This window comes from Mobula birostris, chromosome 7 (genome assembly GCF_030028105.1).
Source record: "Mobula birostris isolate sMobBir1 chromosome 7, sMobBir1.hap1, whole genome shotgun sequence".
In the NCBI taxonomy this organism is placed as follows: Eukaryota; Metazoa; Chordata; class Chondrichthyes; order Myliobatiformes; family Myliobatidae; genus Mobula; species Mobula birostris.
The window spans coordinates 78,736,509-78,764,430 of record NC_092376.1 but is presented as its reverse complement, the minus strand read 5'-3'; the positions used below and the strand labels follow the sequence as shown (position 1 = coordinate 78,764,430).

The following is a 27,922-nucleotide window of genomic DNA, read 5'->3' as shown; positions in this document are numbered from 1 at the left end:
ATCCGGATTGTGCACGGCCCCTAGTTACACATATCGATATTCATTCGGAACGGCCGTGCACGCTGCGTCGCACCGCCATCTTTTCCTCCCTCCAATTAGTATGTGGCACCAGGATGGCTGGAATCTCAGAAGCTCCTCGGACACGGGCAAACTGAGAAGCGTGGAGCGAACAGTAAAAGACAAAGAAGGGAAGGACCTTACAGGAGCAGAAGACATCAAAAAGAGATGACAGGAGTACAGGAAAGGTTCCAACAGTGAAGACACCTGCAATGACTCCCTCATCAATCTAGAGCTAGACATTCTGGAAAGTGAAGTCAAATGGGTGATAGAAAACATTGCCAATAATAAGGCTGCAGGATGTGACAGGATTCCAGTTGAATTGTTTAAAACTTTATAAGGTGACGCCGTAAAAGTGCTGCATGCAATTTGCCAGCAGATCTGGAAAACCCAACAATAGCCTTTAGACTGGAAAAGATCAGTTTATATCCCAATGCCCAAGAAGGGAAATGTGAAGGAATATTCAAATTACTGAACTATTTCACTAATTTCGCATGCTATAGCAAAGTAATGCCAAAGATCATGCAAGTAAGACTCCAGCAATATATGGAATGAGAACTGCCAGATGTACAAGCTGGTTTTAGAAGAGGCAGAGGCAGAGACCAAACTGCTAACCAATGCTGGATAATGGTGAAATTGAGGGAATTCCAGAGAAGTATTTATCGTCATGTTTTATTGACTACTCTAAAACCTTTGACAGTGTGGTCCATAATCAACTATGGCAAATCCTTAAAGAAATGGGGATACCTGGACATCTGATCTGCCTTATTAGAAAAATTGTATGAAGATCAAGAAGCAACAGTTAGAACTGAACGCGGAACAACAAACTGGTTTAAGATTGGGAAAGGAGTACAGCAAGGCTGCATACTGTCACCCTACTTATTTAATCTGTATGCTGAGCACATCATGGGGAATGCTGGTCTAGATGACTCAAACATTGGAATCAAAATTGCCGGCCAAAATATTAACAACCTCAAATATGCAGATGATACTACTCTAATGGCTGAAAGTGAGGAGGATCTGAGGAAGCCTCGCAGCAAAGTGAAAGAAGAGAGTGAAAAAGCTGGCTTGTTACTCAATATTGAGAAAACCAAGGTTATGTCAACCAGACCTATTTACTTCGTGTAATAAATGAAAAGGAAGTGGAAGCAGTAACGGATTTTGTCTTCCTTGGTTCCAAGATTTCTATAGATGGTAACTGCAGCCACAAAATCAAACGGCACTTACTTCTGGGGAGGCAGCAATTGCAAATCCAGATAAAATACTGAAGAGCACAGACATGACATTGTTTATGAATATCCATATAGCCAAGTCTATGGTGATTCCAGTTGTGATGTATGGCTGTGAGAGCTGGACTAATAGTAAGGCTGAATACGAAAGAATCGACACCCTTGAACTTGGATGCTGGAGGAAAGTGTTAAGAGTTCGTTGGACAGCGAGAAGATCCAACAAGTCAATACTTGAAGAAATACAGCCACTAGGAGGCTTGATTATGAGACAAAAGCTCAAATATTTTGGCAACATCATGAGAAGACAGGATTCCTTGAAGAAGACTTTCATGTTAGGTAAAACAGAAAGTCTTCAAGGTAAAAGGAGGAGAGGATAACAGAGGCTACGATGGATAGATAATATTACTCAGACAATGCATATGACCTTGGGGGATCTGAGATATATATATATACATACATACACACACATACACACACACACTTACTGTAAATTTATTTCTATATTTGTCATGTATTGCATTGTAATGCTGCCTCTAAGTGAACAAGTTTCACAACATATGCCTGCAATATTAAACCTGGTTCTGATTCTGTGCTACAATTGTTCTTTCTACCTCATGTGTCAGTGCACCATTATTGAGGGAGGAGTGCCACCTAACCCGATCCTGGGTGATATCTTCCAATGTATCTGGGTTCTGGGTTGATGCCAAACACTTTTTGCCAAGTTTCAGGTGTCTTTATAGCATTTCCTTTGGCCTCCACACGGAAATGCTTTCCTTTCTGTAATTCGTCCTAAAGCAGCTCTGAAGCGGCCAATGGTCTGGCATACAAGCTTCTGGCCTGCTCAAGGTAACTGGAGCTACATCAGGATGGTGTCAATACCACAGGACAGCCCACCTTGGTAAGCACCTCAATGTCAGGATTCTGTTCCTGCCACTTAATGTTGAGCTTTCTGAGGCAGACTGTGTGGAACTGGTTCAGTTTCTTGGCATGTCATTGGTACACTGTCCATGTTTCACAGGTGTAAAGTAGAGTGTGACGTTCTATGGCCCTATGAGTGGGCAGATGCATGGCAGATGCAGTTTAATGTGGATAAATGTGAATAAATGTGAGGTTATCCACTTTGGTGGCAAGAACAGGAAGGCAGATTACTATCTGAATGGTGTCAAGTTAGGAAAAGGGGAAGTACAACGAGATCTGGGTGTCCTTGTTCATCAGACACTGAAAGTAAGCACACAGGTACAGCAGGCAGTGAGGAAGCATGTTGGCCTTCATAACAAGGGGAGTTGAGTACAGGAGCAAAGAAGTCCTTCTGCAGTTGTAGAAGGCCTTGGTGAGACCCCACCTGGAGTACTGCGTGCAGTTTTGGTCTCCAAATTTGGGGAAGGACATTCTTGCTATGGAGGGATAAGTTCACTGGGTTAATTCCAGGGATGGCGGGAATGGCATATGTTGAAAGATTGCAGCAAATGGGCTTGCATACACTGGAATTTACAAATGTAGAAGGATGAGAGGAGATCTGATTGAAACATATAAAATTATTAAGGGATTGGATATACTAGAGGCAGGAAACATGTTCCCGATGTTGGGGGAGTCCAGAACCAGAGGCCACAGTTTAAGAATAAGGGGTAGACCATTTAGAACGGAGTCGAGGAAAAACTTTTTCACACAGAGGGTTGTGGATCTGTGGAATGCTCTGCCTCAGAAGGCAGTGGAGGCCAATTCTCTGGATTCTTTCAAGAAAGAGTTAAATAGAGCTCTTAAAGATAGTGGAGTCAAGGGATCTGGGGCGAAGGCAGGAACAGGGTACTGATTGTGGATGATCAGCCATGATCACAGTGAATGGTGGTACTGGCTTGAAGGGCCGAATGGCCTACTCATGCACCTATTGTCTATGCACCTTCAGCTTCATCTGTAAATTTATGCCTCTCTGTTCCAGACATTGGTATGAAGTCTGTCAAAGACTACACTTGCTTTGATGATATTGGCATTTACTTCATCATCAATGACAATGCTCTGGGACAGTGTGCTGCCAACATACATGAACCTATTCACTGGGTTAAGTCTATGACCATTGACTGGGATCCCTGAAACTGGCTGATGCATTACTCCAGTCTTCTTTTGTAAGCTCAAAGTTGGTACACACATCAGAAAATTTGTCAACACAGCACTGCATATCATCTTTTCAACCAGCATTGAAGGCACAGTCATCAGCAAAAAGGAAGTCTTTGATGATGCCTGTCTTAACCTTAAAGTTTTTGCCTGGAGCCTCCTGAAGTTGAAGTTTCCCATTAGTGTGGAATCTCATGCCAGTGCCTACATAGTCACCTCTGAAGGCATCAGTCAACATGGTAGAAACCACCAGACTGGATAGAGTTGGTGCCAAGACACAGCCCTGCTTGACCCCGTCTGAGGAGAATGTCTCACCATTGTCCTGAACTCCAGCATGCATGCCAGTCATTGAATTTCCGCACCATGGTGATGAATTTCCGTAGCATGGAGATGACAGATTACTTGGTCCACAAATAGATATGTCCAGACAGCATATTCAATAAGTTAATTACATACTTTCATTTCAATATATAGCGACAATGTTAAATTAATTATCATTGAAATTTTAAACATAATTTCATTATGCAGCCACTGGCTGTCTCTATGCTACCAATTAAGTAAATTTTTACAGGCTCGGAGAACACTTTAAACACTGTAGAACAAATTCCACAAAAACTTGAATATAAACTTTGATTCAATAATACCATGATTTACCACTGAATATTGGCATCCTAATCCAAAGCAAAATGTTAAGCCCCTTGAACAGAAGATGCCATAAATATTTTGCTGAGGCATGTTCAAACAATATTAACAACAGATCAGTGTGCACATATTTCAATGTATAATGTTAAACTTGCATTTTAACTGCAGTGTTATGTTTTGTAACTCTAAAACACAAAAACTAATGTAAGGGAAAACAAGAGCCTGGAATGCAAATCTAACTTAGTTTATAATTCAAGCAAGGAGCTCACATATGAAATGGCTGTGTCATAATGTATGCAGTTCACTTATTTTTAAACCCATAATGAATTATTTAAATAAACAAGAATGCTTAAATCAAATATCTTACTCAAATATAACTGAAATATTAAATACACCACACTCCGCCCTGCTTAGCTATAAACTCCAACTCAATATAGAATGCATCTCAATTTGTATACATCTACTATACATAGAGTATACTATATAATAAAAGAACTCTTTAGACATCCACAGCGTAATAAAATTTTAAATTGTCCCATTCAGGTCTAAAGGTTTAATCATTGTAAAGGATTTCTTATTCTTGTGGGATAACATCTTTTCTGACAAGGAGGTCACTCTGCTTGGCTTGAGACTTGTGACTGTGAAACAATCTCTACTTCTGGGGCCTCCTCCAAGGTGGTTGTAGCAGTTGACTGACACTGCAGGCAGTGGTTCTGAGCATGGTCCTTCATTGGTCCAATATGCTTCCCAACCAAAAGCACAGAGGTTGGCATCAACACCCATTTGTCCTCTGTTGGTGTACAGCAGCTATTGGAGACAGTTGTAGCATCACCCAGTACTTTTCTTCATGGGCTTTCAGTTGAAAATGGTGGCTGGATCTCCAATCAAATTGTAATTGTCTCAGCCAATCATGGTCTCACAATACTGGCCCTCCTGTTTTTACCACATGAAAGCTCAATGTGGCTTGTTGGCTGTTGTATTTCACTGTTAGAAATGCCATTCCCATAGGAGTTATCTTTTCTCTAATTTAAGTTCTTAGTTGAATATCAAAAGGCTTCAGTTCAATATCTTTGAAATGCCATTCAAACTCATTTTGTGGAATGACTGAAACAGCAGAGCCAGTGTCCAATTCCATTTTAATCAATTTGCTATTTACTGCTGGTGTAAGTCATATTGCTTGCCTTATTAGTTTTCATATTATAAATTTCAAGGCTACCCAGTCCTCTGTCACTCATCATTATTAGATTTTCATCAACATCATGAAGATTACTGCTCTTTTAGAAACTGCATCTTGTCTTTTTATCTTGCCTCTGTAGTCTATTTATTTTCATCGCCTGACATGCTCTTTGCATGTGTTCTACTTTGTCACATTTTCTGCAATTTTTGTCTTTAAACCTGCTTTAAACCCCTAACATAACGGTAACAATTTGTTCAGCAAAGCAATTCAGTTCCATCTCTGCCTGCGCTTCCACTGATACAGCCATTTCAACTGCTCTTTTAAATGCAAGTTGTGCTTCAGTTAGAAGCCGTTTTTGAATGCTTTCTTGTAAGATTCTGCAAAGTAAACGATCTCTTGGTGCGGCATTAAGCCCGTCTTTAAGGCTTGTACATTGAAATGGACTCTCCTTCGTTTTGATTCTGCTTATGTAACCCAAAGTGCTCTACAATCAACAATGGCTTTGGTTTTAAATGTTCCAGTATTACTTTCATAATATCAACAAAGCTCATCAGCTGGTTTGGGTAGAGGACAAACTTCTAGTCAAACTGTATGCCTTTAAATCCAATGCACTCAGCAAAATTGGCATTTGCTTTCATCAGCTATTTCATCTGCTTTAAAACACTACTTGATTTGCTCAGTATACAATATCCAGTTGTCTGTTGTGTAATCAAATGTATCAATTTTTTCTCACGGAACCAGTCATTTCTGCTTTTTTTTAAAAAAAAAATCACCCCATTCTCACTGTTTAAGAACCTGTGAATTTTGTTCATTTCCTGCCTTTTTTTAAAACTCAAATGTCTTCCTTTTCTCCCCTCCAAAGAGACACAGGCTGTGCTGTTTTTTTTAAAACTCAACCATGTCTCGCTGCGTGCTTTTTTTTAAACTTCAGTGACTCACTGCACTTCAACAGGTAGGTAGTCATCTCGGGTTCATCACCAGTGTTAAGTTTAGTAACCCCAAAACATAAAAACTAATCGAAAGGAAAGCAAGGAATGAGAGTCTTCCTCTTCACTTCAAGCAAGGCGGATATGCATGATGTGGCAGTGTCATGGCATAATGTAATTCACTTGTTTTTTTTTTAAACATGTAACCTGCAATGAATTACTTAAACGAACAAGTATGCTTAATCAAACAATATATTTACAATATTACTCAACTATTACTAAAATATTACATGCACACCAACAGGTACTGAAGCTCATCTTGGCCTGAGTAAGTGGCAACTCAGTGAAATTTTCTTGCAGAGACATAAATGTTTCCAGTTGTTTGATGCCCTTTTCTACGTAAAGTAAAGAAACGCAAACATGAGGAATTCTGCAGATGCTGGAAATTCAAGCAACACACATCAAAGTTGCTGGTGAACGCAGCAGGTCAGGCAGCATCTCTAGGAAGAGGTGCAGTCGACATTTCAGGCCATAACCCTTCGTCAGGACTGACATTTCAGGCCGGGACCCTTCGTCCTGACGAAGGGTCTTGGCCTGAAACGTCGACTGCACCTCTTCCTAGAGATGCTGCCTGACCTGCTGCGTTCACCAGCAACTTTGATGTGTGTTGCTAAAATAAAGAAACTCCATTATCAATGCTTAGTTTAACAGCCGATTTCCATCCCCAACACCAATGCTTATTTTTCCACATTTGTAAAAAAAAAAAATCAGACCTACAATACCATACAATTCACTTCTTTAACATTTCACTGGTACTGTGTCTCATAGACAAAGTTCCAGTGCATGGGTCAAAGGGTCAAATATTGTCCTCAATCTGGACTTCTGGGCAAAATCCAGTCATGCTGATAACACACATCACAAAGACTACATCTAGTCTGTGTCACATCGAATTTAATGCCTCTGTGGATATTTACATGAGCAATGCACATTTGTTATTATGCAGAACACTTCAGAATCAGGTTTAATATCACCAGCGCATGTCATGAAATTTGTTGTTTTGTGGCAGCATTACATTGTAATACATGATTTAAAAATATATAAATTACAATAAGAAATATATATAGAAACTAAATTAAATAAGTGGTGCCAAAAGTGAAAAAGAAAACAAAGTGTACACTAGTTCATTGTCCATTCAGAAATTTGATGGTGGAGAAGAAGCAGCTGTTCCTGAAACATTGGGTGTGCGTCTTCATGCTCCTGTGCCTCCTCCTCGGTGGCAGTAATGAGAAAAGAGCACATCCTGGGTGATAGATAGAGGTCCTTAATGATAGATGCCGCTTTTTTGTTATATACTCAGTGCTGGGGAGTCTACTGCCCATGATGGAGCTGGCTGAGTTTACAGCCTTCTGCAGCTTTCCGATACTGTAGAGTGGACCTTCCATACCAGACAATGATACAACCAGTTCAAATACTCTGCATGGTACATCTGTAGAAATTTGCAAGAGTCTGTGATGACAAACCAAGTCTACTCAAACTCCCAATAAAAAAAGCCAGTGTAATGTCTTCTTTGTAGTTACTTCGATATGATGGGCCCAGGATAGATCCTCAGAGAAGTTGACACACAGGAACATGAAACTGCTCACCCTTTCCACTAGAAGTAGAAATCGGTAGGACCAACCAGAGTAGGTCTTACACAGTGAACAACAGGGCACTGAGGAATATGGCAGAACAAAGGGATTTGGGAGTACAGGTACATAATTCATTGAAAGTGGCGTCACACGTGGATAGGGTCGAAAAGAAAGCTTTTGGTTCTTTGAGTACAGAAGATGGGATGTTATGTTCAAGTCTTACAAGACGTTGATGAGGCATAATTTGGAGTATCATGTGCAGTTTGGTCACCTGCCTACAGGAAAAATGTAAACAGGGTTGAAAGAGTGCAGAAAAAATCTACAAGGATGTTGCCGGGTCTGGAGGACCTGGGTTATAAGGAAAGATTGAATAGGTTAGGACTGTATTCTTTGGAACGTAGAAAATTGAGAGGAGATTTGATAGAGGTATACAAAATTATGAGGGGTATATTTAGAGTAAACACAGTAGACTTTTTTTACTGAGGCTGGGTGGGACTTCAACCAGAGGTCATAGGTTAAGAGTGAAAGGTGAAAAGTTTAAGGAGAACATGAGGGGAAAAGTTTCAAGAGTCGTGAGAGTGTGGAAATGAACTGCCAGCACAAGTGGTGCATGCGAGCTCAATTTCAACGTTTAAGAAAAGTTTGGATAGGTACATGGACAGTAGGGATATGGTGGGCTATGGTTCCGGTGCAGGTTGTCAGGAGAAGGCAGTTTAAATACTTTTGGCCTGGACTAGATGGGCCAAAAGGCCAGTTTCTGTACTTCTCTGACTCTAATAAAGTTCAATTATTATGGTATCAATAGTTAAGGAAAGAGAATAATGTGGCATTCTCAAGGAATCTAATAGTAAATTGGGCAGGGACTTAGTAAAAAGTATCTGAAATAACAGTAGACAAATTATGGTGTTACGATGATTGAGCTTCAGGCAAGATTTAAAGGAAATATGTGAAGGTGTGGAATGGAAGATGAAAATAAGGGGAACCACATCCTCATCCTTGGTGAAGGCATTAGTGCAGGAAATCGAGGAGACATATTCGAGTGCCATGTCAACTGAAGGAAAAAGAAGTCATCATCTGAGCAGATACACTGGAGATAGAGAATCTGCAAAAACAGAATGGAGTTGTTAAAGGATGTTAGAGATTAGGGTTCAGGGACAGGGATGTGGAGTCGTTAGAGGTGGGGCTGGAGTCTAAACCTCTGCATCTGAATCTCTGATTCTGAATCTGGATTTAGCTCTGGTGATATGTAAGTGAGAATTAATAGCAGTCTTGATTGATGGCTTCAATCTGTGAGTCCTTTCAAAGAATAGTGGTCACAGAGGCAACCTGCCATAAGGCTGCAGGTGGAGGAGGGGAGCAGGCAGAAGAAAGACAGAGAGAAAGAGAGAGAGAAACAGAGTCAGAGACCTGTTGTTGCAGCTGTTTGTATTCTGTTGAACATTGTGGCATGCTATGTTGGCGCCAGAATGTGGCGCCACACTTGAGGGCTGCCCCAGCACATCTCTGGGTGTGTTGGTTGTAAATGCAAATGATGCATTTCACTGTATATTTGTATGTACATATGATAAATAAAATCTCAATCTGAAATCTGTTGCCTGCCACTTCAATTATTGAATGGGAGTCATACCTTAGATTTCGTGGATTGCAATCTTCACACATCAGCTTTTTCTTCAGTAAACAGTAAATGAAGGAAAGCAAGTGTCTAGATTTTTGAATAATTAGGGAACAAATAATTGCAAAAAAAAGTTACTGTACATGAGGCTGATTTTGTGTAGCAGTTAGCACATTCACTTTACAGTGCCAGAAACCACTGATTGCGGTTCGATTCCTGCCACTGTCCGCATGCCACATTGGCACTGGAAGCATGGTGACACTCAAGGGCTGTCCCCGGCATTATCCTTGCTGATTTGATTTGATATGATGCAAGCATTGCATTTCACTGTATGTTTCAAGTTCTATTTTTCAATATACATATGAGAAATTGGGTTAACCTTTCTTTCTTTGAGGAAGAGTGGTCACAACAGGTTATAAAGAGTTGCAGAGGGAATAATGAAGTACATACAAGACTTGTTAAGTAACACAATCTCAGCCTGTGCAGAAAAAATCTGTTTTCACTTAATCATTTTTCAAATCACAAACATTGACTCTCTTCCCATTTGCACATTCATCTTTTGAAATTGATCTGGTACATTTAGCTCAAGAGACGTGTTGCAGGGAGATGTTTGAACTGAAACAACATTAAGCAAATCAGTTTTCCCATAAAAATCCATTTAACAGTTGGAGTTAAGCAGTCATGTCAGAACAAACTAAGTTGTAATACTGCAAGTCTAACTCCTATAAAATAGATAAAATTTTGAAATATAAAAGGAACACATTTAAATGCCTCAACAAGGTTGGTTGTGCAGTTTTTGTTTTTTCAGATGTGAATGGAATAGATTGGGTAAGGAGTACAGTTAATGGGGTTGGTGTGCTTGGAGAGCCACTTGGAAACAACCACATGGAGGTAACATTCAGTTTATCTGAATTATTGGCATTCACGCAGTGAGATAGTTAGTAGAGCCACCCCATCCTAAGGGAAAAAAATGCATTACATCCCATAAAGCATGAAAATCGATTAACATATAGATTGCCTTTCAGATATGACCAACTAGCATTGTGTTAAGGCTAGGTTGTGATGTAATATGACATAAATTGATGGTGAGCCCTCTGGTATTGGTGTTACAACGTGTTAAATATCATGGCTTTTAAAATATTCATCGCAGGCTACCTGTTTCTGCTGGATGGCTTTCAGTCATTCAGTAGATTTCACACCTATTTACAATAAATTACATATTTGGCCAACCATTCTGAAATTCCTTAGTCATTCACACTTACAGTGTAAAGATATTGAACACATATCATGTGTATATCTTTCGGATCAGTAGCTTCTTTGAAAGCTGTCTTTGTTAATACAACTTCCATAGAGGTCACTAATTCAACTACACTATCAGTAAAAGACTTGATTAGAAATAGCCATTTAATGAAAGTTGTTTTTATTTTTTTTGTCAGATTGTAATTTTATACTCTGCAGTAGGTTGAAAGGCAAGATCATATGCTGTTTGATCCAAAGTTAACACCTACAGGATCAATCCAGAGACACTTGAACAGTTATTTTGTTTGTAAATTTCCTAACATTAATGTCATCAACAAAGTCCCTGTTCACTTTGGAACAACATTGAAGATTTCCACTGAAGAAATTGAAAAGCTGGTGGGGGGGGGGGGGCAGTGTGGAGGGTATATTTTAACAGTTTGCTTTGTTCTAATTTGACAAATTAAACTTGCAGTTAATTATTCTTAGTGAAACACGACCAATTTATACCACACCTGTCTCTGCAAAGTCAACATTTTTGGCTTCTCTGTTGTTCCCTCATCCATTCCACCCCACCTTCTCTACAACATCAAGCTTGCTTGTTTTTTTTTTCCCCTCTTTCCCAGTTGCGGGGAAAAGCCTTGAACCTACAACATTAAACATTTCTCTTTCCACAGAAGCTACTTGACCTGCTGATTATCTCAGTATTTCCTGATTTTGCTTCAGGTTTCAACATAGCAGTTTATTTAGATTTTCAGGTTCCTTCAGGCTGCTCTGCTCTCTGGTAACATGATGACTGATCCATTCTTGGCTTGATCCACATCATCAGTTTTTTTTCCTCACATCCCAAGCAGGAAATCTAAATATACTGCACCTCGATGCATCATCTAATGGCTTAAGTCCATGTGAGTATGAAGCATATAGTATCCTGTAAACTGCTTGCAGCAGCTTCATAAAAAACACGTTCTCCTTATTATTGTTATTGATATAAAAAAGTCATAAGCTAAATTTAAATAAAATGAAGAATCATGATGTTTTTTTTCTTTTAATTACTTTGAGTCTAACAATAGTTGCATCACGTTTATCTGAATGTTTTCTACTAAAGCTAAGCTTTATGACATGGAACCAAGTACAAAGCTGTGACTTAGATTTTAGATTAGAAATATGCTAGTGATTAACATTTCTTCTTTTAACAGATTTATTTACTTGTATGTCTTTTAAAATGTTTAATTTGTCATTGATCAAATGAGCTTTGGTTAACAGCTTTGAGAAGTGCTTTGAGTTGGTGGACTGGATACAACTCAGAGATTCATCTTCAAATCTGAATGAATACGCCACCAACTTCATTACGACCGCTGTGGATGTGTGTGTGCCTTCGAGAACATACCCAAACTAAAAGCTGTGGATAAACCAGGAGATTCATACTCTGCTGAAGGCTAGATCTGTGGTATTGAAGACTGGTGATTCATAACTATACAAAATGCCTAGGTACAACCTATGGAAGGCTGTTTTAAGAGCGAGAAACAAAATCTGATTGAAGTTAGAGATGGAATTGGATCCAGATCAGCTCTGGCATGGCTTGCAAGCCATGACTTCCTACAAAGCAAAACCTAACAACGTAAATGGCTGTAATACTTCACTCCCAGATAAGCTTGAAGTATTTAATGCACGCTTTGAAAGGGAGAATAAAACTACACCTGTGTAAATACCTGCAGCATCTAGTAACCAGGTGATCTGTCTCAGAGGCCAACATCAGAATATCTTTTGAGAGGGCGTACCCTGGTGTATCTGGTAGGGCTCTGAAAATCTGTGACAACCACATGGCAGGAGTGTTCAATAACATCATCAATCTCTTACTGCTCCAGTCAGAGGTTCCCAACTGTTCCTAAAAGGCGACAATCATACCAGTGTCCAAGGTAAGCAGGATGAGCTGCCCCAATGACTATCGCCCAGCTACACTCACATCTGCTGTGATAAAGTGCTTTGAGGGGTTAGTTATGGCCAGAATCAACTCCTGCCTGAGGAAGCTGCAGGACCCATTGCAATTTGCCCAATAGATCTACAGTGCATACAATTTCACTGGCTCTCCACTCAGCCTAGGATCACATGGACAATAGCAATACCTACATCAGACTGCTGTTTACTAATTGTGGTGGTCGCCATTTGTCTGTCTGGGAGGATCATCATCATAAGCCTGGGCAGAAGGTATTGAGATCCTGAGATGCCAGTGTAGTCCAAACGAAAATTTATGAAGCAAAACGTTTGGCACCAACTTGGCTGCAGGAGCTGCTGGAAGGATGTTCAATGACTTCCAACTACCTTAGGGGCTCAACTCTGGATTTGACAATTACAGCTTAGTATTCAACATAATCATACTCAGTTCTAATCAACAAACTTCAAAACCCGGCCTTTGTACCTCCCTCTGTAACTAAATGCTTGACTTCCTGAATGAAGATTGTAGTCATTATGGATCAGAAATAACATCCTCTCCTCGCTGAGAATCAACATAGTCATACCTCATGAATGTGTGCTTTGCCCACTGCTCTACTCTCTCTATACCCACGACTGTGGGGCTAGACATAGCTCAAACACTATTTATTTGCCAAAGATACAACTATTGCTGTCAGATTTTCAGATAGCCATTGTTTGAAGTAGTGAGCGAGGGTGGGAGCCATTTGAAAACAGCAAGTCTCGTCAGGAGTGAGTCTTATTTGAGCCAATAAAAAGGGAGGTGTAAGCAGAGCCACCATTGTGGGAGCAGCCAGTGTGAGTGGGCCAGTATTAGAGTGGTCAGGCTTTGGTGCTAACAGGTGTAAGCTAAAGATGCTCAGTCTTTTGGAGTCATTTAGTTGATTGTAGAACTTAAGTTTAAGAAGTTAGAACTAAAGGTGTGACAAATGTAGAGAGGATGATAGCTATGGCAGTGGAATGCCCCTCCTGTAAAATGTGGAATTGCAGGGCGCCGAATGGTTTCCTTGATAACTACATCTGGAAGTGCACCCTTAGCTGCTAACTGACAAAAATCAAGGAAGTGGATGTACGCAAGACCATCTGGGAGGCCGAAAACCTCAAGTGAGATGTTTATTGAGGCAGTCAAACCAGAGTGCAGGCTTTAGAAAGTAGATTTGTGACCTCTAGGATAAGTATAAGGAATATTATAGACAATGGGGTGTAGGGTATTGGGGTGTGTGTGATGGAAAATGAGCAGGAGAGGTCATAATGGGAGACAAAGAAATGGGGAAAGAACTTGAGCATTTGGTGCCAGTCTTCACTATGGAACCCACTAGCAGTATGCCAGAAATTCAAGTGTCAGGGAGCAGAAGGGAACATAGATGCTATAACTAAGGAGAAGGTGCTTGGGAAACTGAAGTAAGATAAGTCATCTGAACCAGATGGACTACAGCCCAAGATTCTGAAAGAGGTAGCTGAAGAGATTGTGGAGGCATTAGTAATTATCAAGAAACACTAGATTCTGGAATGGTTCCGGAGGACTGGAAAATTGCAAATATCATTCCACCTTTAAGAAGGGAGGGAGGCAGAAGAAAGGAAATTATAAGCCAGTTAGCTTGACTTCAATGGTTGGGAAGATGTTGGAGACCATAATTAAGGAAGGTGTTTTTGGGTGCTCCGATTTCTACTTCGATAGACAAATTTGAAGATATCGACCACCATCTTCAATGTTAACTGTTGCGCCCACCTAACACTCAGCCTTTCACCCGTGGCTCCAAGTGGCTGTTTGCAGGTGACAGTGGCCACACCCCAGTACACTGCTTCAACAGATAGACTAAACCAAATGATGGTAGCCAGCAGGTCTCATTCCCCAGTGAGATAGGGACAGGCCTGTCCTAGCATGTGAAGTCAGTTGCAGCAGACTGGGCAGATGAGACCTACAGTGAAATCCAATGGCCAGGAAGGTGGTTGATTCTGTAACACTCCATGGAGAGCAAAGGGCCTGACAAGGCATAAAAGTTGTGGTCATCCACTGCAACCAGGGAAGATCCCACTTGTCACATCTACCCGTACCACTGGACCCAGACTTCCCTGGTCGAGAAGTGGAACAGTCCTAGTGCAACAGCTTTTCCACTTTAAAAACTCTCCCACACAGATTTCCTGTCATCGTCAGATATGATAGACAACCAATAGTAGTGTTGGTAGTGATCCAATCTGTTCTGTGTTTTACTTAAATGAACAATTTGTAACTCAGTTAAATGGTAGTTTGTCTTTTTTTTTAAAAACCTTAATTATTTCCATGAAAATTCAGTTAATTTGGGCAGCCACTTAACTGAGTTAAAATGTACTGGTCGCTGTGTCCCAATTAACCAGAATCCACTGTATTTGCAAAACCTAAGCTCATTTCTGTCCAGCTCAATGCCTTTGCTAAATTAAGATCTCCCAGCAAATCTGCACTGCTGTTGCTGCACACTCAAGCTACTTTTTTACTATTACGCCACGTCCAGTTGCTAATTACAGATGCTGCAAATTGCTTGCTGGTGCTTTAATTCTAACCACAAGTTCTCCCCAGCCTTCTGTCATCTCATTAAAATCTTAGAAATGATACCAATCTTAAGTTCTTCAACCAAGCAGCACAAGCCTAATCACGCGATTTTAGCAGCACTTTGACCACTTCGCACTGAAATGGACATTCGTCTGTTCTAATTGCATTCCTGTAAAAGTTGTGCACAATTTACGTTTAATTTATCGCTTTCTTGTGAATGCTGTTTATGTGATGCAGCTGCAAAATCTTTCATTGCACTTGTGCATATGATAATAAGCTCAATTTTGACTGAAACACCAGTGTTACTCTGCTCTTTCATCTTTTCATCGATGTTAGCTTGGTACACTCAGCTCCCCAGATTGATCATCTTCAGTAATAACTACCACATCACACCAAATAAAAGAAGTGCTCTGATTCCTGGAACCTAATGGAATTTAATTTTTAAAACTTTCCTGGACACAAAATGGAAATCAGTCTTTCTTCTCCAAACTATTACTCATGCATTTCTGCTTAACTACTTTACATCCTTGACTCGTAAGTAGTTATTGCCCCTCAACCATCAGCCTCTTGAACCAGAGGACATAAATTCACTCAATTTCACTCACCCCCTTCGCTAAAATGTTCCCATAACCTACAGACTCACTTTAAATGACGCTTCATCTTGCTATTTATTATTACTTTTTCTTTGTGTACTCGAATAGTTTACTGTCTTTTGTATTTGTCTACCCTGTTGGGTACATTCTTTCATTGATACTATTACAGATCACGGATTTACTGAGTATGCCCACAAGAAAATGAATCTCAGATTTGTATAAGGTGATATACATGTACTTTGATAAATTTACATCGTATTTCGATCTTAATGTTCATATTCTTGGTGGCAAGAATGATGTTTTGGCAATTGCATACTCTAATTTTGTTCAGTTGAGAAAAATTACCAGATAACAATTAGAAGACCAGGTACATTCCAGGCAAGAGAAGCAGCAGAAATATGAATGACTCACAGAGGAGACCCAAACTTGCACGCTTCAAGGCTTGAAGCAAAGCTATGTGGTTTGATTGGGCTATCCACTTCATATGTTAGCCCATCAAAAGGCGGCAATTGGCAGGAGTAACAGTATTTGAGGAATAATTGCTGAGGCTTTGGCTCATGAGGAGAAGCAGTTGAGTGGAGGAAGTAAATGGTGGGAAATCCTTTTTAAAATTCGCTGTTCAGAATAAGTGAGACTCAGCAATCAGCTAAGGCTATGCTATAGTCCTCCAGCAGGATGTGGGAGATCAGGGAGACTGCATGTCTGAATACTATGCCTGTGGGAATTGGGCTGAGGTACAGCTCCTGACTGGCTTGATTAAGGAACTGAAGCTGGACTTGGGTGTAGTTAAAATTACCTGAGACACTGTGAGCATCATTAGTGAGGTTGTTCTGGCTACAGGTAGTTGTGTGTCCACCAGATGAAGTAAGGGAAAGAGTGCAGGCCAAAAGCCATTCCCCCTCAGAAACAAATATACCCTTTTGGATATTGCTGGGGTGGTGTTTGGGGAGGAAGGGGAAAGAACCTTTCAGGGAACAGCAGCAGAAGCTAGTGGCACTAAGAACAGCTGAGTCTCAATGGGTTAGAGAGACATCAGGTAAGATTGTGGTGTTTTGAGACTCGATAACAAAAGGGACAGTTGCAAGATTTTGTAACCACAAAGCAGATGCTAGGATGATGTGAAAATAATGGAAGCTAAGGAAACAAGATAAATTAATGTGATGTCCTGCCTCCCAGGTGCCAGAGCCAAGGATGCAGCTGCAAAACGTACTCAAATGGAAGGATGAGGGTAAGCAGCCTGGAGGTTGTTGTGCACGTTGCTACAAATGACACTAGCAGAACAAGTATGAGGTCCTGTACAGTGAATCTAGGGAGTTGGGATGAGAATCTTAAAAAGTAAGACATCAAGAGTAAGAATCTCAAGATTAATCCCAGAGTCACATCACAGAGAGGGTAGAAATGGAAAGATAGCTCAGATCCATGCATGGCTAAGGAGCTGGTGCATGGGGCAGGGATTCAAGTTCTTATATCACTGGGATCTTGAGATTATAACCAAGAGGATACATGAGAGTAGGGCAGTAAAAGTATGTATATGTCGCCATATACTACCCTGAGACTAATTTTCTTGCAGGCATTAAATGGTACTAAAATAAGCAGTGTTGCAGACAGCATAAAAGGATTCAAAAAAAAAAAACTCAATCAGGTGGATGTGTGAACTGAGAATTGGCAAATGGCATTCAATCCAGATAAATGAGGTGCTGCATTTTTGGAGATCAAACCAGGGTAGAAATCATACTGTGAATGGTTGGGCCTGGGGAGTGTAATGCAACAGAGGGACTTGCAAGTCTGAGTGCATAATTTGCCAAAAGCAGCATCACAAGTAAATGCGGGCGTGAAGAAGCCCTTTGGCACACTGGGCTTTACTAGGCAGGGCAATGAATATAGAAGTTGGGAAATTGTGTTGTAGTAGCTAACACATTGGTGAGACCACACTATCTCCATTTGTAATTTGTATCCCACATGCTGGTGACTATTCAGAGGGCTGTATACAATTCCCGATCTGGGACTTTTTACCCTTGCAGTTTCTTAACTCTACCCACTAGGTTTTACATCTCTCAATCCTATGTCACCTCTTTCCTAATGATTTGATTTATTTTTTACCAAGTGCTATCCCCACATTCTCTGTCTGTCTTATCGATATAAAGTGTTTTCTTGGATATCAAGCTCCCACTAATGACTGCCCCCTGCACCACTCCTTCAGATAGTAAAGATACTGGACATCTGAATTATCACGCTATTCCTACCCTGACTAACACATGGTATTGGGAGTAATTCAGAAATTACCACCCTGGAGGTCCAGCTCTTCAGCCTCTTCACTGACTCACTGTAATCACTGCACAGGACCTCTTCCCCCTTTCCACCTCTGCCATTGGTGCCAACGTGAACCACAACCTCTGGCTACTCACTCTCCCTCTTGACCATCTTCTGCAGCCACTCTGAGACATCCTGGACCCTAGCACCTGGAAGACAACATTTTTCGCAGCCACAGTATCTGCTGTCCATTCCCCTAACTATAGAGTCTTCTATCACAATCACTCTGACTGACTTTTCCCTTTACTGCTGAGCCTCAGAGCTGAATCAGTGCTACTGGCCTGGCTGCTGCTGCTGCTGTTGTTGTTGTGCCCTGCTGGGTCATCCCACCTCCCAGCAGTATCCAAGGGGCATACTTGTTACTGAAGGGAATGGACACACAAGAGAACCCTGGACTAACTTTATTACTAACTCCCCTTATTTTTTGTGGAGGTCACCAATCTACTTTGAAGCCTGCACTCTGGTTGTGACTATGTCCATAAACATCTCATCAATGGTTTCCAGCCTCCAGATGGTCCTGCGTACATCCAGCTCCATTTCCTTGACCTTGCCAGTCAGGAACTGAAGTTGTCAGAGAGACCATTTAGCACCCTGCAATCATACATCTTATATTCCACTGCCTTAACTATCATCCTGTCTGCACTTGTTACACTTCTGGCTCTAACTTCTTAAACTTAAATCTAGAATCAACTAAATGACTGAAAGACTCCACACCTTTAGCTTACATCTGCTCTCGCCAAAGCTTGACCACTCAAACAATGGCCACTCCACTTATACCTCCCTCCTTTTTATTGGCTCAACTAAGACTCACTTCTGATGTTTTCAGTCTCATGGATGGTCCAGAGTACATCCAGTTCCACCTCCTGTTCCTTGACATTTCACTCTGGAGCTAAAGCTGAGTGCACTTCCTGCAAATTTAGACATCAGAGAGACACTGTGGTATGCTGAAATCCCGCAACTCACAGGTGAGAAGCCTTTGGTTGTGTGCCATCCAGATAGATCATTCCATAAATACATTGAACAGATAGTTCATTAAAATTTAATTTAGTGAGACGGAGCCACAAGTAGCGAAGGGTAGTTATTGAAGGTTCAGGATGCCAGTGGAGGCATGCATACTCAATACGGGAGCTACATTTCAGCATACACGTTTTGTGAGTGTGATGCAAAGGCATGAGCTTGAGTGCACAAAAGTGACAGATTGAGGAATATATACTGCGCAGTTTTTAAGTATAGTATGTACTGTTCAACTGGTACCCATCATTTATATTTTGTGTATGTGGGAATACTTCAAAGAGGGGTTTTACCCAGATATATCTGTCAGGATGGAGTCTATTGAAGTCAGGCAATGTCAGGTCAAGAACCCCAATGATCCGAGCCAGTCCTTGACCCCAATTACAACCATTCATAAGCCCTTCACTCCCAGGGAGAAACAAAGCATTTTGTCAGAGTTGCCCTCATTTGGTCACATGTGGGAATTCAGAATTCTGGCACAAACTTGAGGAAATGGTTGAAATTCACCAGATTCACCTGAAGATTTACAAGCGTTGCCCAGAGCGAAGTGCCCGAGGATTATGTGGGACAGTATGGCCCGGGGATGCGGGATGGTACATGGGCAACTACAAGAATTTCAGTAATGAGGAAAGATATCGCTCTTTTAAAGTGGAACTGAGGCAGCGATGGAGGGAGGTGAGAGTAACAGGGGAAAAATAATGGCATTGATTCAAAGAGCTGATGAGACAGCCATGGATTATGCAGAACACAAATGTCGAGCATATGAGCATTCATGGGTGGATAATCCAGGGACGGAAGGCCCCCTCTACCTGAAAATGAAGCAAGGCCTGAGCTCAGTCCACCAGGAAGTTTCAGATTTCGTGATAGTGGAGGGGTCGACTGACTCTGTGATAGTTTCATGGGCCTGTGATAGATCACAGGAAGTATGTGCGAAAATCGTGAATTGCTATAATGGATGCAGCTGCTGTGACACCACAGAGGGTTTGTTTTGTGTGCGGGCAGCCAGGGTATGTAGCAAGGAACTGCTGGAATGGATGTGGAAGGGTAAAGGAGTTGATATCTACAGCTATGGCCCATCAGGACATGGTTAGAGGCAGTGTCAAAAAAAGAAAAGCAGGTGAAAGTCACAGCAGACACAACCTTTCACCCCATCAGGGGCCAGTCTGATCAATCTGACTATCGATCAGATCATAGAGCTGGGGAAGACAGCTTCTTGGTCAGAAAAAGATGTGGCGGCAGCCCCCACTGCCGGCACTGGTGACCTGTGTTTGTACACAGCAGCATTGTTAGGGTACCGCCAATGCAATATGCAAGTTGATACAGGGGCATCGGTATCGATAACTGACCTTGCCCTTGCCAACAACCAGACAGCCCAGTGTAGAAGGAAAAACAGTGAAAGCAGAAAGCAGCAGGTCACAGATACTCAAAATTGGTGGGGTGCAGCTTCCAGTGTATTTCTGGGTCTGTCCAAATAATGATGATACTATCCTTGGAAGAGACTCCTAAGGGAAGCAGGGGCCATTACCGATTCAGGAAAGACAGAAATAATATGGACAAGTCAGGGGTAGCGAACATATACAACCAGACTACACAACATAGTCAGCATATCTGTAGCTGCTCCAATCAGGGACTGGAGCCACAATGGTGTCCATGAGTTTGTCAGCTGTTCCCAGACTGTGGTCGAGTAAAGATAAACCCAGTTAAGATGGAAGGTGGGGGGGGGGGGGGCCTGCATAAACTCAATAAGTGGTATCCTACAAAAACTGACATACTGACAGCTACTGACAAGACAGTAATGATAGTTAGAGTCACTGGAAGGAATCCTTCAAGCACGATCCCAGAGGGGAGGCTCACGAGTGCCAAATGGAAATAGAGCAAGAAGATGATATCGGTGTGAAGGAAACACCTCTGGAAGGGGAAGCAGAGGAAATTTTTATAGATGGATTTCAGGCATACATAGACAGGAAGCCACGGACTGGGTGGATCGTAGTAAAGGAAACAGGTGAAGAATTAGCTTCAGGAGAACCGTCAGGGAGGGGGTTGTTCAGCTCAGGGGCCAGAACTGATGGCCCTGATAGAAGGACTGCACTACAGTAAAGGCAGACAAGCAAATGTACTGTATGCAGGTAGCTGGTACGTCTTTGGGGTGATGCATGATTATCTGATGACATGGGCTCACCAAGGATTTGCAAACTCAACAGGCACAGGTATTCAACACAGACACCTAATAGAAGAATTGCTGGAAACTACGAGACTGCAACAGCGACGGCAGTAAAAGCTCACCAAAAAGGGGAGAGTAAGGAGCAGAAAGGAAGTGGGTGGGCAGACATCAGTACAAAGAGGGCAGCAGACGAACAAGAGGCAATTTGAATTGTAAGTGTGCAGGAAGAAAAGACTGAAGCCAGTTTAGTAAAATTATATGAAAAGGTGGAGGCAGAAGAGAAGGAGAAAGGGAGCAAAGGAGGGACCAGATGGGAGCTGGACCCATGGGGAGGAAGGGGTCACGATGGCCACACCATGAATTAGGCAGATACTATTGAAGTTATATTATGTCGTGAGTACCAGGCTGCCCTTGCATCATTTGTGCCCAGCATAACCCTGGTAAGGGCATAAAGCTGCAGCTGGCAAAGCAGCCACAGCCGAGACCCTGGAAAACATCCAGATGGACTTCACAAGGCCCCTGCCAAAAGATGGGAAAAGCAACTGTCTAGTAATTATGGATCACTTCACCCGGTAAGTAGAGGCTTTCCCCATAAGGGACAGCATTGTTGCATGGATTCTGGTTTAGGAAATCCTCCCAAGGTGGAGAACCTCAGTCCAGGTGGACTCTGTTCAGGGAGCACATTTCACAGGGAAAGTGAAGGAAATGTGCTGACTTAGGGATTTGACAACAGTCCCACATAGCCTACCACCCTCAGAGTTCAGGAATGGTATAAAGGACGAACTAAATAATCAAGAATACCTTAGCCAAAGCTATAACCAAGACAGGGAAGATGTCGGTTGATGTATTACCGGGAATCTTGGTAAGATAGCAAGCAACCTCAAACGGTACACTGAGTCTCACTCCCTAAGAATTATTGATAGGTCAAGCAATGCACTCCCTTAAGGGGTAATTACAGGTTGCAGGGAGCCTGGAGCTTTCAGGAATAGAATGATACAGTATGTGAAAGACCTTTGTAACCAACTTAAAATGCTGAAGAGCCAAGCAAAACAACAGCAGCACATTGCTGATCAGAGAGAACCAGAGGAAAAGGAGATAATCCTCACACAGCCAGGTGACCAAGTCAGGGTGACGGTGCTGCGTCAAAGGGCAGGGTTTGCTCCCAGATGTACAGGACTACAGAAGGTACTTTTAAAAAGTGATACTTGTGTCTGTGTGCAGACTCACTGAGGCAGCCAGTGGAAACACCAGACTCAGGCTAAACCACACAACTCATCTTTTTGTTGCTCCCACAGACAGAGCAGAAGATCAAGTGTACCCAGTAACCATATCATTACAGAGAACTGAAGAGATGAACACCAGCTGGCCACACCAGACCTGACCACGGTTGATGGAAACACACCCACAGCAAACACAAAGACAGAAGACACTGAAAGCATGACAGAAAGCCGTGAATAGCACGCAAAAGTGTAATGGTACTTTTCTCCAGTGACTTCACTCATCAGTGAGTTTCAAGTTCATAGAAGTGAACGTCACCAATGCCTGTCCTGGTTCAACCACATCAACGCCATGGCCAAATAACTTACCAACACTTCTACTGTCTCAGGAGGCCTAAGTAATTTGTAATGTCAATGCTCTATCAATGCACCATACAGAGCTTTCTATCTGGATAAGACAATTGTTCTGCTTGTGTCCACGAGTGGTGCACTGTGAAATCAGTCAGTATGAACAACATGCAAGACAAGGTTTTCACAGTGTCTCAGTATACACTCACTGGCCACTTTATTAGGTACCTACTGTAAGGTTTGACATGTCGTGCATTCAGAGATGCTCTTCTGCTCACCATTTTTGTATCGCGTGATCATTTTAGTTACTGTCTCCTTCCTATCAACTTCCAATTTGGCCATTCCGATCTCTCACTAACAGTGTTTTCACCCACATAATTGCCACTCACTGAATTTTGTTTGTTTTCACACCATTTTCTAAACTCCAGAGACTTGTGTATGAGACGTCTAGGCTATCAGCAGTTTCCTGAGATACTCAAACCCCACCCTGTCCAGCACCAACAATCATTCATAGTCAAAGTCACTTCAGTCATATTTCCTCCTCATTCTATTGTTTGGTTTGAACAACGCTGAACTTCTTGACCATGCCCGCGTTGAGCAGTTGTTACATGAATGACAGATTAGATATTTACATTAATGAAGTGTATACACATGTAAAGCAGCCAATGAAAGTATCTGATGATAACAAGATAGCAGAGACAACGTTTGCACGCTGCACAAACGTCACATATTCTTCATATTCTTGCCATAATGATATATTCCGTAGTAAGAAGCGCACATCAAGATTCCTGATTGCAGTGATTACATCTTTGAAGAGAGGATGTTTGTTGATTAACACACAAGGGACAACTCGCGGGTCTTTGAAATTGAGCCAAGAGATCGCATGTACTATCTGACTGTACTGAAGGAATTCGGTAATTAGACGCGAGTTGGGCAATTACACCTCCCATTTCAATTTGGGGCAAGAGAGGTGCACGACTTCCAAAAGACCACAAATCACGATCAGCATTCAATGATCTTGGAAGATCATCACTGAATAATCAAGGTAGGAAAGCGCAACATCTTAATACAGATGCTGGAAACCTGGAACAACACACAAAATGCATTTTGTGTGCGTCAATCAACGTCTCAGAATTTGTTCAAAGTAATACGTTTTGTTCTGTAGACATCAATGTCAACGGGGACATTATCTTTTAGCAGTAAAGTAAAACAAAACTACTAGCATGCAGGGCGTTGAATATTAGGAGTAGATTTTCTTGATCGGACTGACATTGCCCACATACAGCCCCTCACAATTTTTTTAAAAATCACTTACAAATTTGTTTTTTCCTTCTGCTTCTTCGCGTTGCGGCCAGAGGGCAGCCTCCCTGTTGGAGGCGCCCGAATTTCCAAATAGCTTTTTCCGCTGGAACCTGTCGCCGCGCTGAGGAGAGAGGCATCGCTGCCCCTGGTGTCTGTGCATGTCGACGCGAGTCGCCCGGCGGCCGCAGCTACACGGATACGGGACAAGCGAGGCGAGCGGCCTTCACTAACACGACCACTCCCGTCGGATCAACGAAACCTGGCGCGCGAAGCTCAACCGTTTCACCCAGCTCAAGCGGAAACACGAGACCTCCTGGAAGTTGAATCCAAAAAAATCTAATCAGCAGCACTCCCCGATCGACACCAAGTTCGCGGTTTTTTTTAAATCGAGAACTCACAACCCGCCAGCACTGCACGCAGGGACCAATCACATCACTGGACCACGGACCAATCACAGAATACGCGTCCCGCGCAGACCGTGATACTCTTGCTATGACGTCAGCCGGGTTCTCCTTCTGTTGACCATTCGGTTAACCCGGTAATCAATCCCTCAATTGGATTGATTTCGGATGTCGGGTTCATATTGACGGGATTTGGTATTTGCTTGCTTCTGATGTAATTTTGAATTAAAATGCAAGGAGATTGGAGTGCGACAGTTGTCCATTATTAAGTTTTAGGTACATCATGAATATGGTGGAAGTTAAATTATTGATTCGTTTGTACCATTATGATGAGAAAGAGGTATTAGTTTTCAAAAAAATATGAATTGCATAATGTTACTAGTAATGGTCAAAGTATTGCAGCCAAGGAGGCGAAGGAAGTTTCCTTTTCTTTATTATTGCATTGGTAGACAGTGAGAATGGAACCCAGGCAGTGCATGCTCCTCTTGCACAATGCAGGAAGTCAAAGTTTAAAATAAATTTATTATCGAAGTACTTACATGTTACCATCCTCAACCTTGAGGCTACTTTAATTGCGGCCATTCACAGTACATGGAACAAAACAGTAGAGCACAGTGTTGTGCTGATAGGCTATAAAGCAAATCAGAAACATCCAAACTCTAATCCCTCCTATCCAGAGAAAGTGGATATCCCTTCAGCTTCCTTACATCCACGTGCCAATCCAAATGCCTCTAATGTATTTGCTTCTACCACCATGTACCAGGCATGCATTTCAGACAACCACCACTGAGTAAGAAAAACTTACCCCTCACATCACTCTTTGACCCATCTCACCTCCAATGCATACATTCTGGCATTAGACATTTCAACTTTGGGAAACAGATATGCTCTGTCCACTCCGAGCCTCTCAATCTTATAGCCTCTACCAGATCTTCCCTCAGCCTCCAGAAGAAATAGCCCAGGTTTACCCGGGCTCTCATGATAGCACATCCTGGTAAACCTCTTCTATACCCTCTCCAGAGCATCAACATCCTTCTTGTAGTAGGGTGACCAGAATCATATGCAATATCCCAGATGTCACCTAACCAGAGTTTTATAAAGTTGCAAAATAACCTCTTGACTTTTGAACTCAATGTCTTGACTAATAAAAGCAAGCATTCCATAAGCCTTCCTAGACAACCTATTGACCTGTGTAGCTACTTTCAAGCAGTTATGAACTTAGATCCCAAGATCTCTCTGCCCTTAGCAATGTACTATCTCCTAACAAAGGTGCAACACCTCACATTTATCTGGGTTAAACTACATCTGCTATTTCTGTGCCCATATCTGCAACTGATTAATATTGTGCTGTATTCTTCGACAGTCTTCTTCATGATCCACAACTCCACCAATCATCGTGTCATCTGCAAATTTACTAAGCCACCCATCTACATTTTCATCCAGGTCATTTACGTACATCACAAACAGCAGAGGTCCCAGCACGGACGTCTGCCAAATGCTACTAAGTACAGACCTCCAACAGGAATAAGTCTCTTCAACCACTACTTTGTCTTTTATGAGCAAGCCAGTCCTGAATCCAAACAGACAATTCGCTGTAGATCCCATGCCTCCCATGAGGGACTTTGTCAAACGCCTTACTAAAATTCACCTAGATAACATCCACTGCTCTACTTTCATCATTCTCTCTTGTCACCTTGTCAAAAAAAATTCAATCAAGTTGGTGAGACATGACCTACCCTGCACAAAGTCATGCTGTCTCCCCCTAATTAGGCCAAGGGTTTCCAAATGCTCATATATCCTGTCTCTTTCATTTTTTTCCAGCAATTTCCCTAAAACTGATGTGATACTCACTGGTCTATAGTACCCAAGATTTCCCCTGTTCCCTTCTTAAATAGAGGTATATTAACCACTTGCCAGTCCTCTGGGACTCACCTGTGTCGGGGGGGGGGGGGGGGGACACGAAGATACTGTAGATGCCCCAGCAATCTCATCCCTTGCATCCTTCAATAACGTGGGGCAAATCCCATCAGTCCTGTAAAATGAAAAACTATGCACAAAGACTGACAAAAACAATCTGCAAATGTAAATATTTAACACTGAGAAAATGAATTGTACAGTCCTTGAAAGCAAGCCCATTGGTTGTGGAATCAGTTCAGGGTTGAGGTGAGTGAAATTATTCATGCTGGTTCAGGAGCCTGATTCAGGAATAATAACTATTCCAAAACTTGGTGTTATGGAACCCAAGGCTTTGTGCCTTCACCCCAATGGTAGCAGCAAGAGCATGGATGGATAGTAGTGGTCCTTGATGATGGAGGAGGGAGATCTCATGTCCTTGATGACTACATCTGCAAGGTGCATCTGACTGCAGCTCCTTTGACTGTATAATGGAACTGGAGTTGGATGGGCTATGCATCATGAGTGGTTAATTGACAGGAGCTACAGGGAGGCAGTCACACCTAAGTCAAGAATCTCTGGAATCACAAGAATCTTATGCCTGTGCCATGTGCCAGTGAGGGAAGAATAGGATGATATGGCAGATTAATGTTTGGATGAAGAATTGGTGTAAGGATTATTGGGATTTCTTTGGGGAAAGTACGATTTGTTGGGGGGAAAAAAGGAGGGGGAAAGTGTTACACCTGAACTTAAGGTGACCTTGAAGACAGGTTTGCTAGAGCTGTTGGAGAAGGTTTAGAGTAGGTTTGCAGGGAAATCGGAACCCGTCAGGTTCATAAGTGATCTCAAGAGCAGGAATCAAGGACACTTCAGCAATTCAAGCAAAACTAAGGATAACAACAATTAACTAGAAAAACTAACAAGAGCTCAGGCAAACAATACAGAATCTTGTAAAACTGAAGTTATTCCTGATGCATTTCAGGATGTATATTACATACATTTCTCTGACATTAAATTTGACCTTTGAACCTTTGATTTACAGAAGAACTTGGTCTGAGTTTCACCAGACAAGGAACCACAATGACCCAACAAGAAGTGATTGGCATGCCCCCACCATCCTCCCACACCACCCCCCCTCCGATACACCCTGGAGCACGTAGGAATTCCAGATATTGAAAATATGGTGCTGATTAAATTATCCCACATTGAGTAAAAGTGATAAATACATAAAGAGCTTAACAATCCCAATGATCTCAGATGAGATACCTGCAAGAGAGTGAAAAACCTGAGCTGGTGCAAAGACAAACAATTAGACATAACAGGCAAACAATCCAAGGGCAACACATGCCCACGAGGTGACACCGAGAAGATACAGATCACATACTGACAAAACAAAATCTTCTTTTTAGAATAAAATTCCTGGTTGTGACAGAGTCCACCCCCTCCTAAAACTGAATCCTGGCAGCTTAGGGCAATCAGAGTGAAGCCAAAGAAAATCAATAATCAAATCAGGATCCAAAATAGCCTAGACTGGAACCTAATTCCTTTCCTTTGGAGCATACCCTTCCTAATCAA

At 41.9% G+C, this 27,922-nt stretch overlaps 1 protein-coding gene across 1 annotated transcript in view; it reads right to left on the bottom strand.

The window, feature by feature from the left end:
- The window catches only part of LOC140200768 (protein diaphanous homolog 3-like), a 560,350-nt gene extending 535,934 nt beyond the window's left edge, over positions 1-24,416 (bottom strand). Inside the window, exon 1 of the mRNA XM_072264370.1 lies at positions 24,067-24,416. Coding sequence (XP_072120471.1) covers positions 24,067-24,213 — 147 coding nt within the window. The 5' untranslated portion in view covers positions 24,214-24,416. The remainder of the gene's footprint in view (positions 1-24,066) is intronic.
- Between the last annotated feature and the right edge of the window lie 3,506 nt (positions 24,417-27,922).